The sequence below is a fragment of the Balaenoptera musculus genome, chromosome 6 (assembly GCF_009873245.2).
Source record: "Balaenoptera musculus isolate JJ_BM4_2016_0621 chromosome 6, mBalMus1.pri.v3, whole genome shotgun sequence".
Lineage (NCBI taxonomy): Eukaryota > Metazoa > Chordata > Mammalia > Artiodactyla > Balaenopteridae > Balaenoptera > Balaenoptera musculus.
Genome location: NC_045790.1, coordinates 62404354 through 62423724, shown reverse-complemented (window position 1 = coordinate 62423724; position 19371 = coordinate 62404354). Strand labels below are relative to the sequence as shown.

The 19371-nt window shown below is 34.4% G+C and overlaps 1 protein-coding gene across 6 annotated transcripts in view; it reads right to left on the bottom strand.

The window, feature by feature from the left end:
- RFX3 (regulatory factor X3) overlaps nucleotides 1-19371 on the bottom strand; it is a 293286-nt gene that overhangs the window by 49293 nt on the left and 224622 nt on the right. For all 6 annotated transcript variants that reach the window (XM_036854090.1, XM_036854085.1, XM_036854088.1 and 3 more), the window contains 4 exons: nucleotides 18542-18723; nucleotides 14867-14986; nucleotides 3960-4081; nucleotides 2112-2224 (listed from right to left, as the gene is read on the bottom strand). In XM_036854090.1, coding sequence (XP_036709985.1) covers nucleotides 2112-2224; nucleotides 3960-4081; nucleotides 14867-14986; nucleotides 18542-18723 — 537 coding nt within the window. The remainder of the gene's footprint in view (nucleotides 1-2111; nucleotides 2225-3959; nucleotides 4082-14866; nucleotides 14987-18541; nucleotides 18724-19371) is intronic.

Below are 19371 nucleotides of genomic sequence, written 5' to 3'. Positions count from 1 at the left end.
AAACATTTTATCATTTGTCCACCCACTTTTAAATATGTTCAAACTGAAATGTATGCCAAATATAGTTTAAAATAATCCGTATTCCACTGGCTTAGGGCAAACAACCATTTACAGGACTGGATCCGAGACTCAGGCACCTGTCCTTGAAAAGTTTGGAAGTGTGACAGGAAAAAATAATTAGAATTCTTCCTTTTCATATATGTCTTTATGCCCCATGAGAGATGGCATGAACACTGGTAACTCTGAATAAATGAGGATCATTCTATGAACTGCCATTTCCCATGCAGATTAATTACTATATATGTTCATATCTCTTCATATAGAGTATTCCTGACAATTAATGAAAATTTTGTAATCCAAAGAATATTTTCACCTTATTGGGGGAATTTTTCATTTAGATTAATTTTTTTTAAACACCTTTATTGAAGTATAATTGCTTTACAATGGTGTGTTAGTTTCTGCTTTATAACAAAGTGAATCAGTTATACATATACATATGTTCCCATATCTCTTCCCTCTTGCATCTCCCTCCCTCCCACCCTCCTAATTTTAATGTATATTCTTTAGTAATGTAAATAATCATGCTCCAAGTTATATTTTGAATAAATATGAGAAACTTAAAACAATCCAAATTATATTTGTGTAGGTGGGGTTGCTTGAAGCAAGGTTCACCTGAACACAGAGAAATGAGAAACTGATTAGAGAATCTTTATGTAAATCTTCATTGAATATACATGATATTCATGCAGAAAGAAAGAAAGAAATTTTTTTCTAGATAGGTAAGGATCATCCAGAAATTCTCTAATATTGGGAAAAGCAGTCAAAGAGAAAAAGATAGTAAGTGTTTTTCATCGTAACAAGAAATGCTGGAAACAACAAACTGGCAGGACATGTTGAAAAACACTTCTGGCACACAGTTTGTTAATAAAGAGAGAACTTGCCCTTGGTTGTTAATAATCTAGCACCCTTGACAAGTACTCAGATTCACTCAAGCAGTTCTTATTTCTGGAGTCGGAACAAAAATCTGTGAATGTTACGAGCTGAGACTTCTCACTGCATACTGCATTATCAGCAGTCAAGATGACTGCCCAAGGATTATCTTTTACTTCTAAGTAGATCATAAATAGCCCTGGAATAAAGCTACTTAAGTTCTAAACAGTTCCTCTTTCAAAAGGAGGGGTACTTTAGAAGACTCTTATTGCAATCTGTTATCTTCCTTTTACCAGGTGAGCTGCAGGTGCATGCGGGCTTGGAGAGAGTTCACCTCCTGGAGACAATGTAGCCAATTTTGATATAGGATACTCAGAAAGGGAGTAGGAGTAGGCATGGAAAACACTAAGAGAAAACTCAATTAACCATGAAAACAAAACAAAACTAGAGCCTCAATGACCCCTGGAAGGAACACCTAAAGTGCTTTATAAAACATTTCTAGAAAATAGTTTTGATAGAAATACACACTTATGGTGTAAAATTCAAAAGGTAAAAAGAGTATATTGAAAAATTAAGTCTCTTCCCCCTGACTCCTAGTCACTAAGTTTTCTTCCCAAAGGCAACCAGCATTAATATTTTGTTCTTTCTTCTGGAGAGATGTATATAACAGGTTCTTTTTCACTCAAATGATAGTATATTATACTCGCTGTTTTACATCTTGCTTTTTCCCTTAAAAATAAATCCTGGAGCTTGTTCCAAAATGTACATTTAGAGTTGCCTGTTCTTTTTAATGGCTGCATAGCATTCTACTCTATAGATCATACCATATTTTATTTATTCAGTTCCCTGTTAGATATTGAAGTTATAAGCAATCTTTCTCATTAAAAACCATAATGCAACAAGTTCCCTGTACACTTATCTCTTCCCCTACATGTAAGCATTTTTCTAGAATGAGTACCTAGAAGTGGAATTGCTTCATCAAAGGATTCGTATTAGAATAGGCTAAGAAGATGGAAAGTAAAATTTATTCTCCCTGAGACATGAAGAAAAGATAACTTATTAGTGCTCAAAGAAATATGAAGTAACTTTATCTGTCCTCTAGGAATATGTTTGATTATTTTGCTTTAGCAAGTTGCCTGGCAAAACCTAGCACGTGTCCGACTATGTTTGAAAAGACTTACCTCACAGTGCTCTCGATAAAGACTCTGCAGTGACTTGATATCCTCAAAGGTAGTACCATCTGGCAGAGAAGAGATTTCAACTTCTCCAAACTCTGGAAGTGCTCGAGATGCATCTGTTACCATGACAACACAACAGAAAAACAGTTATTGTGGATGGTGCCAATTACAGATTAATGAGGGCAAATTTAAGAAGACTAAAAAAGAAAAAAATTTAAAGGTCAGTGGTCCAAAAAGCAAGGACTTTTCATATTAGTATTTTATAAACAAAACTTAGCAGCAGCAGCACAAAAGAATAGAGAGGATACTTTTAAAATTCTGGAGAAACTGAATTTTCACTATGATTATATATGATTATATTGGAAATAACATATCTCAGTGTCTCTCAATATAGGACCCCTAAGAAAAATACCTTGAGCTGGCCAGTATCAATTTTAGTTATTTTTATCATTATATTACTTAGGTATATAAAAATAAATCTAGCTTTAAACTTATTATGCTTATACCTCTCATATAGTCATAAACTAAAAGACCTACAAAATAAGTACAAAGAAACCTAAAAAAATAACATTAGACTTAACAACATTAATTTGATATGATAGATGATGCTGTTGTCCTGTAACTAAATTACCTCTTGCAACATGAATATGGTACTGACTGCTGCAGCGCAGGATCTTTTGAGTTTGATAGCCCTATACCAACACATACTTCATGATGGCTGGTTCTCCCATTGTGCTTCTATATTCAAATGAGCTGTGAAACTTTCCTATACACGGAGCACTGGGACATCATTTAGCCTTCCCTTGGCATGAAGGAGCAATTTACATAGTAAGTCTCTCTCTGTTCTTTTCTCATTGGCTCTGGACAATTAATGTAATACACTTTGGTGCCAACCTTATGATAAATTCAAATACAAATGCGGAAACTAAAATTGCAGAACGGCATTCGTTCTAGTCTTCCAGGTAATCCAGAATATGCTTTTACTTTTTTGAAAGATTATAATTGAAATAAGGACACAAAATAAAAAATATAAAGATTCTTGCTGAGAGCTCAAGGGTCTACAAGAATATACTTGAGGACTCTAGCTTGGGAATGCTGCCATAATGCTTTCAACTTCAGTAGCCCTTCTGACCCCAGAGTACATTTCAGTTGTCTTTGTCAGAAAGTGCACATAGACACATATACACACACACAGACACATACACACACGCACTCTCTGAGAGCTTCTACTTATCTTGATCTGTTGTACCGAAACTATGCATGTTCATCTCTAGAAGAGCTGTCAATTAAAGTGCCATTTTTGCACCTTTAGCTATGACAGGAATATGCAAAATGTTCAAGTTCCACTTCCTTAACTCTTTAAATAACAAGAAACAGGTATACCATCTATAAAATTACAAAAGTAGGAAATACTGTGATCAATTTAAAAGAATAATACTTTTTAAAGTTTATAATAATTTTTCTAATCTGAGACTATATGCATATGCAACTTTATACGCAGGAAATGAGAATTCTTTTTGGGCACTTCAAGTTACTACTCGAAACTACCACACAATTTTGATCATAAATGCCCAATTAATACAAATTCTGGAAAACAATTTCATAGAAATGAGCTTTTAATTCATATGCTTTAAAAGTTCTACATAGCTTGAGATTTTAAAAATAAGCTCTTTTTCTACGAAAAAGTAGAAATGAACGAGAACTATCATATAATGTGCATAGTTTCAGCACAAAAAAAAAAAACTATGTAATTAACCATCTGTAATAGACATTGTACTTGGAGAAACACTGCCGTTGTTCTCTGTTTTCAAAATCCTGATAGCAACTAATATGCATTACACCTTAACATACCTAAAAACTGTTGATGATGTTTGACTTGGGCAATTACAGTTTGCTCAACAGATGTGCCTGTCTGTTGACCACTTCCTGTGAAACCATCTGCAACCCCATCCACTTTCTGCATAGGCTTGTACCTAAAAATATTAGATGGGAAGAAACAAATAAACCAAATTATTCCTTGCTTTTTTGTACTACACAAAACTCCCAAGGCATTCAATTTTGTTCTGTCTTCTTTAATGTCTTATGATAGTTGTAAGATTTTCTTCCTTGACAGTCTCATAAAGTTAGGATGAAGAAATTTTTGAAATTGTAAAAAGGAAAAAGAAGGGGAGGGGCTCAGGAAGGGGACCCATTTTCAAAAATTCAGAAATTTAGCTAAGAATGAAAGTGTTAGGAGGTATTTCTTTGGACAGCAGTAGCAAAGATGTCCACGATTATAGTTTTAATACACAGTTTGAACATAACTTTTAATGGCCAATGGATCAAGGGAGAAACATGTTAAATACATTGGGATGTTAATCTGAATTAGGATCTAGGACATTGGGCCTGAGAAATGTTAATGAATGGCTTTCATTTAATTAATATCTCCAAAATATGATTCAGCCTACAAATTCTACCATACTGTTTTTCATATCACCTAAAGCCTCCCATGCATAGCAACACATTCATCTCCTCTGACTCCTGTCCACATCTGCAAATACAAAGACCATAAGCATCAGCTTGCAGCAAAATGCACGCAAAAATCCATCTACAAACCTAGGTTATCAAATTTAAAAAATAAAAAGAATCAAAGTCAGCTACAATTATGTATTTATATTTAGGTCCTCGTTATACAAACTCATGAACTTTCCGTACTGCTAAAATAGAGAAAAGATGCTTCAGCAGCATGGGCAAGAAGGAAAGACTGCCTGGGAGAGAAATACCACATACAAAAAAATGCATAGGTAAGTCTCCTAGGATAAGCAAATACAAAGTAAGAAATAAGCAGCAACTATAATTTCTTCTTTCTCTAAGATTTCATATATTTTTCTTCATTTTAGAAATTTTAAAAAACAGATAAATGCAAGAAAAAGTTAAAATCTACAATGAGCTTATTACCTAGAGATATCATCATGCACTTTATGTTGTTTGTCCTTCCATTTTTTCCCATTTCTAATTATATTTATAAACAGAACCACCTAATATTCTCACCACCCAGATACTTGACTCGTACACTGATACCATAAGTTAACTGTATCATTAATATGAAGTTACTGTGAGTAACAATGTCCCCACTACATGAACAAGATACACTCAAAGATGCCTGCACTCTGACCACAGACAGGAAATGAACGGACCTGGTGAAACACTGCACAAACTAATGTTGAGGTTGCCTTAGGGAATGATTCCATCTTGAATGTTATTAATTATGACTTAGATAAATGAAATTTCCACGAAAAACTGCAAAGTCACTCATAATGACATTTACATGTATTTCTTATGTGATAGCATCTCGCAAAGGACTATATGAAAAGCAAAAATAAAGTCAGAAGATGAACAGGGTGAAAAAAGGGTACAGCACACTCATTCTTGTTATCATTTTAGTGATGACCCTGTACCACCAAAATGTTGGTTGTTATTTTCTAATGATATAAAAGAACTCAAACCTATTCTTTTCATTAATGGGAAAAAAATCTGGAAGTACTCTTCAATTGGGGCCACACCAAGAGATAACACAAGGGTTAGTATTGTGATGTGCTAGAAGTGCCATTTATAAAAAATTGAATGTTTTTCTGATTTTTTTTTCCTCCTTAAAGAATCATCTTAGAGAGGCAAAAAAAAAAAAAAAAAAAAAACCTTTGTGAGGCAAGAACTTGGGGTACTTGTGTGGGGCAGCAGTTGCCAACCATTCTGTTCTAGAAGACTTGAGTGATTTTATCTTTAGGGAATGTATTTAGGGACGCTTTTGTCCTCATTGATCCATTCCAGGTTTCATTTGATTTTAGCCTCCCTTTTTCAGCTGTGAAGTTTTATATCGCTAATAAAATAGGCTAAAATTGTTTAAACATGTTTCTTCATTTACGTTAATGGAGTTTGGGGTTCATGGAGTTAATAAACAAATGTGGTTAAAGGGATGTGAATTATTTACTCTGGAGAAGAGAAAAATGGAAGTATTTCCTATAGTCTTCAATTATACTAACTTTCAGTATAGGATGAGATGGTAATTATTAGACTTTGCCCAGCTATGCTTTATCCTGCACAGCGTCTAATATACTACAGATGTTTAATAGGCACAAGTATCAAGGACCGTAAAAGGATATGACATATATTCGTCTTAGACTGACATATAGACATCTTACAGATGCTATGTCACTATCTACTTGCACATAGTGCTTAGCAAGCCTGTAGTCTGCAAGCAAAATGATCTGCTTCCTTAGAAAGATGTAGACAGCAGCAGTTCCAAACGAGAAAGAGATTTTTTTAATAAGCACTCAAAGTCACAATACATTAAAATTAATGTATGATTATGCTTAATAATAATGATATTGAGTGGGAAGGACTGATTAGAGGTACATTCTATTACACAGGAGATGGAAAATACATCAAGATTAGCTTGTAGACAAAAAGGAAATAAGCTGATTAACTCTGGAGAAACTGTACAGGTCAGTACTTAAGAACAAATCTTACTTAGGAGAGGTGAAGAAAAAAGAAAAAAAGAAAATACAGTCAGAATTGTAAAATGAGAGGTCTAATTCTAAGCGCAGAGTAAGGGTCACAAAGTGAAAGGTAGATTGAATGGATTGGGCGAAGATGCACTATGTGTATCCATTCTTGCTTGCCTGGGTTAGCAAGAATAGGACCTCTATAAGCCAGAACCTTCCATTCTATCTCTTTAGAGAAAGGTGTGAAGACAAGTTTGGGAGGGCTTTGTGACATAAAGAATGACATCAGAAAGGGCAGGGATAGGGCTCATATAAAGAACAGTATTAGTGTGGGCCTATAAGTATGAGAGAGCTTCCAGGTAGTGTTGACTTTTGCTTTTCCTGCTTTAAGTAGTGGCATATCCACAGTGTATTGCCTGGCACTGTATTGATACTTAGAAGGAATCACCAGAAATTAGAAATACTGAACTGAGGAAAGCTAGATGTTCCTTTTCCTGATGTCCTGTCTAAGGAAAACATCCTATCCTTCCCATCACCTCAGAGGGCTGGGGCTTCCCAGAGAAGGAGGGAGTTTAACAGGAAGTTGAACAGGCACATTATAAATAAGCTAAGCAAATAATTGTGGTAACTGACTCTTTTGGAAGAAACAGTTCTAGATGATATTATATTAGGTTTTGCAACCTAATTGTATATCAGTATCTGGGTAGCTTTCAAAAAAAAATTCAAATGCTAGGCTCACCCTAGATCTACTGAACAAAATCTTTGAGAATGGGGATTAGGAATTTATTATTTTAACTAGCTTCTCATGTACTACTTAAGTAGCCTGCACAGAACTAGACCACAGGAGCTTCTCAGACCAATAATAAATTCCTTCAGCCCAATGTTGTAGAAATACAATGATAACATTAGAGAAAAGTCATTTTTCATAAAATGTCATCATTTCTCAATTTTTCAATAAACTACATTTAGAATGTAAATAACTATCTCTGAATGGATGGTGGATGAATGAATGAATGTATGAATGAATGCTCAAGGTAACATTTCATTTTATCACACCATCAATTGATCTTAACATATAGCAAATCTATTTAACAAATATTTATTGAGTATTTACTATGGGTAAAGTATTGTAGGGGCATGACTTTGAAAAGGCTGTGTATAAATAGAATTTTTCCAGGATGTTTTTTAATATTCCATTGACTTACATGATAATCCAACATTATCTTAACTCTGATTGAATTTCAAGTGACTTTTTCACATTGAAACACAGCTTTCAGATTTCCTATCTCTCTCTTTTTTAACAGAAAATAATCACTATTTAAATACTAAATTGTAAAAAAAAGATATGTTTTCTACTGAAAAAAATTCTTTGTCGAATCTTTTAAAAAACTGAACTCTTCAGTATTTAAGAATTCTCTGCTTTTACGCCCATTTATTTTACAAATTCATTGTTTTAGAATAGGTTTTCTTATAGTAGATTCTTAGTGCTCTTGAGCTGTGTGCGCTCTGAGAAAGACCTGTACTACATCAAATGAAGAAACAGCTCTTGGTTTCAAAATTAGTAAGAGGCAAATGATAATTTTAACAGCTTGCAACTCCCTGGGCAATCAAAGCTAAAGTTGTTAATGATTAAGAAATCAAAGAAACTCTAATACTTTAATAGCTGAGCGTATGCCTGAAACCTGTCACTAACACAGGAACTTGGAAAATTATTAGGAATCTTCCCCCATGGGGTTAGTTATAGCTGTTATTTAGAACTTGGACAGCTGTAACTCTACTGTAAAATAATATCTAATTCTGTCAATAATCTCACACATAAAGACACTGAAGGAGTCCAATGGAAGGCAAAGAATGGTATATAGTTACCATCACATTCAACTAACAGTACCAGGTGGAAGGATTTTCAACAGACTAAATGAAACATTTGGAAAACGACCTTTGAATCAGGTGAAAAATGCACATGAAAGATGCAAAATCTGAGCTGTATAGGCATTTAGAGTCATTATTATGTTTATAAGTCTAGAAGGTACACAATCATTTGATTTGCATGACAATCAGGACAAAAGGCTAAAATTTTCTGCTGGAATCTTGAGATTCTCTTTGGAAAAATTGTCCCAGAAAATTTGTAGATGATTTGAGGTCTGAAATGAACTAAATGATATAAACATGAACAGATCAGAAGAAAATAATGTTGAGTGCCATCTTTTCAGAATAGTAATGAACTCCTTGATGCCACACTGAATACTTCTATATCTAAACAACTTCTAACATCAACCCTGCTGGTTAATGATAGTTATTACATCTCTTCAATCCTTGGTGGCTCTCATAGTATTTGTCTTGTCATTAGCTCTACATCTATAATTGGGAAAGGATAGGAGGAAAAATTCAACTCAAATGGGGGTATTTGTATTAATTGCATCAGTTTTAGTAGGAAATGTGGGAGAGGTAGGGAAGGGAAGAGGTTGAAGCTGCTGCCTGAAATAAAAGTCTATGGATCATTCATTCATTTCACAAATGACAATGCGCTCACTGCTCTCCTAGGTGCTGAAAATGCAATGTTGAAAGAGGTAAATAAGGTTCCCTTATCTCATGAATTTCATTGAGTTCTCCTAGCGTAGGTAATTTAGGGTTAACTGTATAGACCTGATATATTCTTGCTACAAATATGTATGACACCTTTAGGATACTTCTTTTATCTACAGCTGGTCCTTCCTGTTAAACTGATCCTACAGGAATGCTCCCACTCTTCCTTTATTTGGAGAATGACAACCTGACTCCACCTGATGTCAAGACAGCAACAAAAACGAAAAAGGGCATCTGAAGCTCTATCTAGGAAAAAATAAATTAGTGAGCTTCTTGCATACAGTAAAATTAAATGAGCTTCAGTTTCCTTAACAGTAGATAATGATATAGTTGCCAAATGAGATCTTGCACATAAAGTGCTTATTGATGAACAATTTACAAGTTCAATAAATGTTCATCAGAAGGATAAGTGGTGACTGTTAGTATTAACAAACTTTACATGAATGACTATACTTAATAATTACTGAATGTGATTATTTATGATTCTCCCATCTTCAATGGAAAATATATTTACAGCAAGGACTTGCTGCAGTGGCAGTGAACATCAAATACCTCAGTGCCAAGATTCCTTGTTTGTCTCCTAAAAGCCAAATGCAGATACCTGATCATCCTCCCACTAAAGACTCCTGCCCTCCTGCCACCCTCAGCTGCCTCAGAGCAATTTACCAGCCCTAGATGCTTATCTCTGTAATGACCCCAGGGAATTTATGGCCAGGAGAGGAATTGTTAACTATTAACATCAATCACAGTTGGAAACCACAGGCCTGGAGGTATAAAGAAATGGAAGCCAAACTTGCCCAATTGCCAGGCTTCATTCTTCTCCAAAACAGCCTTATTCTTAAAGAAATACTTTCTAAAGAAATATTTTCTCTAGTGCATATAGTATAATAATGATAATAATTATTATTTTATCCTATCACTTGGATATTTCCAGTTATAAAGCCCTTTATATACTTTTTTCCACTTGAACTTCAAAATAATCTTTGAGGTAGTCTATTATTATTTCTATTTTGCAGATGAAGAAACTGAGGTTCAGTGAAGTTCAGTCACACACACTGAAGTGCCAAAGCAGCCTGTATTCAAATCCCTATTTCCCACCTTTAAATATAAGGTTCATTCCACTAATCTATGAAACTATATTAAGAAAGGTCTTCAAATGACAAAGGTTCTTGTCCTCCCTCCTTAGGAACACGCATGCTTTCACATCTGTCTACAGCCAACTAGCCTTGCTGTCACATCTTTCCAATTGGCCTCTATTTTCCTCTCCTCAGTGCCACAAAGATTTCCTCTTTCACAGAATCCAATTCCTATGAAAACACCATTCACAGAGGCAGAAAGTGGCACATTTCCTCACTTATTTAGGACATACTCAAGTGTGATTTTCCCCTTAAATTTTATTACATGTGCACGTTTCTCTTTGGGTTATATTACCTCTTCAAGGACGGAATTCTTAGAAGAACAAAGACAAGAGGACTGGGTTCTTGTCCTGGTTTCTATATGATCGTGGATACATTATCTATCCTTTATGGACTTCAGTTTTCTCATCAAGAGGATGAGGTGCGCTAGGTGACCTCTCCCTTCCAGCTCTAACTTTCTATGATTCTGTGAATTCTCTTTTAGATGTGATGGACATATTCTATATGCAACCATTGATTGTTATGTATTTGTTGAAGGAATGATATATGCAGTTTAATACTTTGAGAATGGCTACTGGGATCAAACACAGCCAAGCACATTGTCAAACACACTTGGCTCTATTCCACCACTTTTGCTACTAGGATTTGGAAGAATAGCTGACATACATGGGCCAACACTCTCTGAGTGCTTCTTTTAAATATTAGAAATAAACTGCAGCAAACATTTTTACTTAGTTTGTAAAGCTGAAAATTACTCATCTCCTTTTTGCTCTATAATAACCTAATTTATTTATTGTCTAAATTAGGGTAAGCAAATTAGTCCATGAGTGAATTTCCTTGAAAACTGAAGACTACCTCATTTAAGTGCAGAAGTTATTTTCACGTGAAATATTTTCAACAGAAGGTATTAAAAGAAACCAACTATTACACATTCTCCTGTTTCCTTAACCAGGGTAGTTAACCTCTTCTTGATTACCTATAATGTCATCAACATGCCAAATAGTTATTACACTGTGTTAGACTAGATTTTAGCCACTATAGGGATACTTAAAGGGCCTACTGGAATGCCTAGGTCTATGTGTCCCTCCAATGAATGTGTACAGACTGCTGAGTTGAGTAACCCAAAAGTGAATCGAAGACCCTTGTCTACTTATATTTCCTCTTGTCAGCTGTTATATCTCATGATTGCCTATGAATCAAGTGGGCTCTAATCTGCTCCTTTATTTTAGGTAAATGACTTGAGGATGGCTTCAGCTTTTCAATTAAGCTAAACTAAGGGCTCTGTGACATCTGTTTTACAGTCAGAAGCTGTTTCCATTTATTTCCAGACTCATGGTTATGTTCCCATATGGTGGTGTTGCTGGGAATCTGATTTGTAGATAAGGGGAAATTTCCTCTACTACCCTATCAAAGCTTCAAATGAGATATCATATGTAAAGGAGCTCTAAAAATTATAAAGCTATGCAAAACAATAACCATCATTAATGCTACAACTACAATGATTCCAAACTTATCAGAAAAAAATGTACAAATTTTTATTTGATAAAATAATCACTGCACATAATTGAATTTTCTTACTATAAGAACAGGCGAAGCATGTACGTTTATACTATGGAAGATGTGCACATATAGATGCATACAAAAAACCTTGAGGCATTTAAACAATTTGAATATTCCAAAATATTAAATACTAGTATAAAATATTTTAAACCTTTCAAATGTCACTTGTACTTTAAACAGGAGAATGGCAGTCTCTTCTTATGTGAAATTTAATATATTCAGTAGAATCATTTGAGTTTTGGAATCACCTTATTTTATAAGCCATAAAACAAACAGTACAATAAGTCCCTTTTTCATTGTTTTCAACAAATACTCTTAACCCTTGCATCCAGAATCAGGAAGAGACACTTTTCCTCTCCTGTCCAAGTGTTTCCTCTAAATGCGGTAACTGGCTTCACTTAAGGCCTATCAATGTTGCCAAGGATATAATCCTTCAGAGAGACAACAGAAACCTCCCTCTGTCCTAATCCCAGTGAGGGGTTGGTGAAGTTGATAACACTAACAATGCAAGCAGTTATCCAAGACACCATTCCAAGAGCAACTGTCCATAATCCAAAACTTGTACCATTAAAAAACAACAACAACAAATTAAAGGAAGTTTCAGTACTTCTTTGGTTCTCTAACATTCTTATTTCATAAGAAAGCAAACACTATAAGAAACTAAAGTTGGTACAATTTATGAATATTACTGAGAATTTTATATCACTTCTTAAATACAACCATATTATGTCTAATTCTAAAAGCAATAATTACTATACTTATATTGCAGGGTTTTCATGGCTCATTAATCTTTATAGCTCTGAAATTTGTTTCATAAGGAGACCTTTGTAATTCCTTGGTCTTGCTTACCTAACCCAGGCTTTGTATAAAGAATGTCCCTTGAAGGCTTCCATTTCCATGAAAACTTGCTAGGATTCTTTGCAGTGAAATCACTGGACGAAGTAAGTTTCAGCTGTCTTGGGTGCAGTTTACCAAGGTATTGTTCATATTTAAGTTTGAGTATATATTATTTTTGAATTAATCTTTTTTTCTTTATTGCACCAACATCTCCAATGTGTAGTGCTGCTATGCATGAGCGCAGAGACCACACCAGAAAGTAAAAGCTATGGTATTGCCACTAACAGGTGGAAACAATAATGGTAACTCACGACAACAACAGTTTATTCCACTTCACACAAACTCTGTCTCCAACTATACAAGGGACTGTTTTAAGGCTTTTTTTTCCCAGAGCCCTTCTTAGTATATTTCACTGACTACACCTCAAAAAACAGGAATCAGCAATTTAAAAAATAAGTTTGAGAAAACATAATAATTTATATAATAGCCAATCTTGAACCGACTCTTCAGTCTTGAATACTCGCACTAGAAATTATGACTGTGTTAAATCCACTTAACAAGTGTCTTTACTGCCAGTCTCTTCCCACTAAATATGTCTTGCCCCAAATCAAAAAGTAATCTCTCTAGAAAAAATTTGAAAGTGTCATTGTTTTGCTTGGAAGCAAGTCTTTGAAGACTTGCACAGTATCTAAGCACAAAGAACAAACTCATTAGCCTCATGTACAACCAAATTCCTTCATCTATGATCCAAACTACTTTTAAAATCTCATCTCCCGTTAAAGTACCCAATCTTCTTCTCAATTCTTCTCCTGCAATATCAACCTCACCAGATCAGAGTGCATTCACCAAAGACGTCATGGACTTTACCTCTCGGTGGTGATTTTGTTTACATTATTCCCTCTGCCTGAATGTTCCTCTCTTTTTCTGATCCCTCTAATTCCCTACTCAAATAGCACTTTCTCTGTGAAACTTCCCAATCCTCCCTCTCCCAGACTTTGCTGAAATAGTTCAGCAAAGTACTCCAATAGTTCCTTGATCAAAGCTTTGTTTTAGCATTTCTTAGGTTGCATTACTTAAAAAAAAAATTCCCATGTGCCTTCTCGTCTAATTTCTTAACTCCTCAAAGGTAAGGACTGTGTCTTATCTCTGCACACAGGGCCTAGCACATGGTAGAGACTCAATTGGTGCTTGCTGACTAAATAGATAAAGGACTACGGCGTGATATACTTTTTTCTCCAGCAGCTACTTGGAACTAAGGCTTCTCATTAAGGTAGTATGATGTGGAGGAGATCTCACCATGGTGACTCACCATCCCAGATCAATGGCTTAGGGAGACTGATCAATGGATTAGGCCAACTGCACCAGGTGCAGTCCTCCTTTCTCCTACCTAATTTTGCATGTTCAATTGAAAAGAAAAACTGTAGCTACTGTCATGGTTGAGCTATACTGGTAAAGAGGGAAAGATTTTTCACTTTACTCCAAACTGTGATATAAGTCACATGAGACAGAAGGCCCTTGGCTATGTAGCAGCATTATGGGCTTGTACAAATCATTTAACCTCTCTGGGATTTATCTGAAAAAACAGGGGTCTTCATGCTTTGACTGCCACAAGGCTGAGGGGCCAGACTAGACTGATGTATTTTTCAATTCTAAGATCTATGATTCTATTCATCCATCCATTCATCCATCCATCCATTCATGAATGCTTAAGATCTCTTACAGCTCTAATATCTACAATTATACATCTAGGAAAGTTGGAGTCAAAGAAAATGTAAGACGTCCCAAACATTCTGCAAGAATTTATACTGTCAAAAAGAATGACCTGAAGGATATGCAGATTAACAAGTAAGAAGCTCATGAATACCGACAAATTTCTCCAGATGCTCCTTACGGTTTGTGTTTAGTTTCCTTATCTGAATAGTTTGGGATGTCACATTTACTTAAAGGCGACAAACACGCTGTCTGATAAGTAATTTTAAAAGATTTGGAAAATAGAATGAAATTCTAAATCATATTTGAGAACTGTCTGTAGTGAAAGCATGTCAACAATAGTGACATTCTTGCACACTTAGGTATTTGTTCTACTTGTTCAGAAAAAAGGAGATGGAACATCTAAAGAAATACATAGCTTTGACCTGTCAATGATAATTCCAGAATCTACCTTTGTTTCTGTTGCATGGGTTGTTGTCTCATAGCCATATACTGCATGTCTTCTTGCAGACGATTAAGAGGGGAATCTGGCTTGACACGAATCCCATAGTAATGGTACTTGGAGTTTCCTCTTCATAAAAGAACAATAAACAGAGACACAAAAAGTCAGTCAAGTCAATATTAATCATATAGGATGTCCATTTAATTTCATATTTGCAAAAATTAGATACAGGCAAAATATTAATGTTATATATTTATGATTTACCTGTTCTGGACATCTGTATATTTTTATGGTGGCTACATTTGAAGAATCAAAATAAGATTCTGAATCAATCAATTCAAGGTCCTAAGAAAAATCTTTCCTCATAAACTTTTGCTTAAATATTAGTCACAATCCATTTGCTCGATTTAAGTTACATTTTATTTTCAACTTTATATTTTAACTATAATTTAGAAGATTAGGTTAACAGGATATTCATTAACAGGATAAAGGGTTGCACACTAACTAGGAATTTATTATCAAGGGGTTATGCAGAACAAAGAGAAAAAAATCTTAATTCTACTGTCTTGGAGAAGTCCTGTATTTTTCTAGTTCTATTACTGCAGGGATGATTAAGATAACTTCATTGATACAAGATGTTGTGAAGTCTATTATTTAATATTTTGAAACCTAAAAAGAAGCAGGCATTTAATCTATTGATTTCAAAACATATTTTATTAGTCTCTGTTTTTGTGGATTCATATCAGTTTTTCAAACTGAATAAGATGTGTCACAACAGACATGGGGAAATTTCTCTGTGAAAATGGCAAATTTCCACCTAGATAAAAAATGTCACAACTTCCTCATGTTCATGAGAAAGACCATATTTGTTATTAGAAATGACAAAGTTTTACTCTGAATGAAATTTGCAAATTCTTGCAAAAATAACATTTTAAACATGTAAATTTTTGCAAAGAGAAAATAGTAGTTTTTCTCAAGTCTATATATAGCAAGACATCAGTGTTCTTTCCAACTTTTTCTTTCATTTACAAAAAGAAATGCAAGTGGAGTGTGGATTCAATATTTTATATAAAAATAAAACAGAATTTTACTTCCAAGATTGAAGAACACATTAGATGAATCCCATATATTTGAAAAGACATTAAAATCTTATTATATAAATAATATTGTTAGTTTAAAAACATAGGGCATTTGAATACCTACATAGTTTCAGCAAAATAAACCAGTATGAAAACTTAATGCCTTCCACTTGCAGACATTAGATCTTGCCTCCAAGATCCACTGTAGAATACAGCAAAAAACAAAAACAAAAAATACCAGAAACTCAATCAGCCCTGTTCTCCCATACAAACTGCAGAACAGGAGGGAGTAGCCAATGACAAAGATACAAAGTAAAATCACATCTCTCTTGTGAGACCCCAAAATACATGAAGTATCTAGTTTCTCTTCAGTTTCCTATAAATTGGAATCTTGGATGGGCTGTTGGAGAGGCGGTTCTTTCTATTGCACTGAAGATGGTTGGGGGAAATCAGTATGTTCCATGGTCTTCTTTGTTTAAACTTAATTTGGAGATGGGATGTAACAAAAACTACCTTTTGATTTACCTTTGTTTAGAAACATGGTGATATTACTTATCTTTTATTTAGCTCCAGAAACTTGAGCAAAAGTCTGGTTCTGGTTTTAATTATCACCAGATAATTTTATTGATGGATAAATAACAGTTCACATATGGTTTGCTTAAAAAAACAAAATCTGAGTTGGTTTGCCTCATGATTTATACTGATTTTCTTTCTGTTCCCTGGGTTAGGAGTAGAATGAATGCTAAAACAGTTTCCATGGTAGAAAGAACCTCTGGCACTTCACCCCTACCATTGTCAGTTTTTCTACATTAGAGTTCTGCTAGCTTCATAACACAGCATTTGTTAAAACTTTCTCCCTAGGATTTCTTTTCTCCTTATTCTTCTAGGCTTTGTTTTCCATCTCTAATTACAAAGACTACATACAATTTTAAAAGGAACAGGAGACACAATTGTTACATAGTGAGAGGGGAAAGTAAAGAACATCAGAAAGAAAAAGCTGCAATATTGCAATATGTACTTATAGAGCATAGAGTATGGATTCTACTCATTCACAAACCCAAACAACCCCAATTTTGTCCCTTTCTATTTTAAAGATGTGTTTCAAGGTTTGAATGGAGCCTCAAAATAGGATCCATTGAAATCCCTTTCAGTAACAAAAGAGGCACAACAATACAGCTATTACAATGCTGAATAAAGCCCAGAGATTCAAAATATTGGCACAGTATGCGTAACTACTGAGCCATCAGCTAGGATATAGTAGGTTAGGTCCCCAAATAACGATTTTCCTGGTCCTGGGAAAAAAATACTAGCGAAACAAGAAGGTTTTTTCAAGGAACTGGAAGCTAGTTCTTTTACTCCAAATAAACAATCATATTCTTCAGTTTAAAATATACTCTCCTTTGAAGTACAGATAGAAGAAAATACATTTATGAGAGAACCGAACCTCCAGCAATCTGAAAGCTGTACAATCACTTAAAATGCAACAGAAAGGAATAATTCACACTTTGACTACATATAGACCTTGTAAATATCATAAAACGGCCACACTCCTTTTTTTTTGTATAAATTTATAGTGAAGTCAATTACTGAGGCTCTGTTTATTTTATTAAGAATATTAAAAATGCTTTACTAGAATACTATGAGGCTGTGACTTATAACTCATTAAAGGTATATCATCTGTCATATACAGTATAGGATCTTTATTTTTATACTTCTAAATATGGATTTTATAAGATTTAGGAAATCAAAAACATCCATATCATTCTGCTCAGCTATTCAAAATATTTGTTATGATAACTTGTAAAAAGTATAGAAAGGCAAAAATGAAGCTCTACAGTTCTAAGTATTATTTTCAGCATGTTTTGATTAGTAAAAACACTCGTCTCTATTTACAAAGGAAGGGAACAAAGAAAGTAAGAGTCTTCTTCACATTACTGGTTTCTCTGCAATGGAACTATACTATATTTTTACTTCCATAGATGCATGGCTTCACAATCAAGAGTTTAAAAAAGGCTAATAAGAAGTTAAATAGGACCACGTCATTAACTGAGAGCTTCAAACACCTCAAATCTTCAAGTTCACTAAATTATTTTTAATTGGTCTCCAGAAATGAAATGAAAAACTCAGCTTTAATTTTTACTCTATTCAAATAGAGGAGTTATTTATAAAGACATTTCAATGTAATTTTGCAAGTCAAGAGATACATAGTTTTCCACTGTGTCACTTTACTCATCATCTTTAGTACAGTTATTCTTCAAAAGAGAAGATAGTGATATATACTAATTTTTAAAGTATCATATATAAATATTCCATTAATAGCTTGGTCTGCTCATTTCTATGTGATTTGAGAATCAGTTTTTCTCAAAGCTTTGTTTGCTCTGTTGATGTTTAGTAGGACAATGCATCATACTGGAACGGCAGTTTTCAGTGAATAATGACCTTTCCTTTTCCTGGGGGATTTTATAAACTGAGCTAATTCTTTAGTTTTTCTTTATATGTTATCTGTAATCAAGTACTTTTGCCCAAACAATATACTGAACTATATTGTTTAAAGCTATAGTTTAAAAAAGAGAGATTAGTTTATGATATTATTTTTAGTACTAACCTGGTTCCCAATCTCCTGGTTCGTAGCCCCATAAAAATTGACCTTATAAGTTTTCCAAAAGAAGCAGCATTGACTGGGTCCAGTTTGTGTTCCTGACAGTGTCGTAGGTAGTGGTTGTAAAGAGTGCTTCTGGGAAGGCTCACTCCTTCTGCTGTCTCGTAATTGTCCAACAGCCACTGGAGCTAGTATACACAAGACAGGGTAAACACAGAGAAACCAAATCATTCACCAAAATGTCTCTAAGACACTGCAACTGTAATACACAGAAACACTTAGAAGATCTTCCTCAAGCCATGTAATAGGTAAACTGTTGTAATTCAGAGGACTGTGTAATCTGACTTTGAAAACTCTCAGAAGTGTAAATAGCTGACCGTCATTTATTGACCTCAGACCATGTCCATTCCTTCAAACATTCAAGCACATATAAAGACATACTAATTTTCCTTAGGTATTCTGGAGACAAATACCTCTTCAAGGAACTCAAATAATCCCATTAACTGGTTATAAATATAATTTATAATTGCTACAGAAAAAAAAGATGTTACCAAGCCTGGCAGCGTGGCACATAATATGTCTTTAGTGTTGGTTTGTTACAACACATGAACAGCAGGCTGCCTTGTATAATTATTTACACTAAGGTTCTATTCATTTTTATAGAATTCTAATTTATTTATCCAATTTACTTACACAAGATAATACAATAACGGTATTATCCACTGGGACAAATTCTATAAGCAGTAAGGAAAAATTTCAGTCTTTTCTTCCCCAGAAAGAAAGAAACTCCCTAGAGACTGGTTTAAAAAAATAAGTGCAATGAAAAGGAATAATTT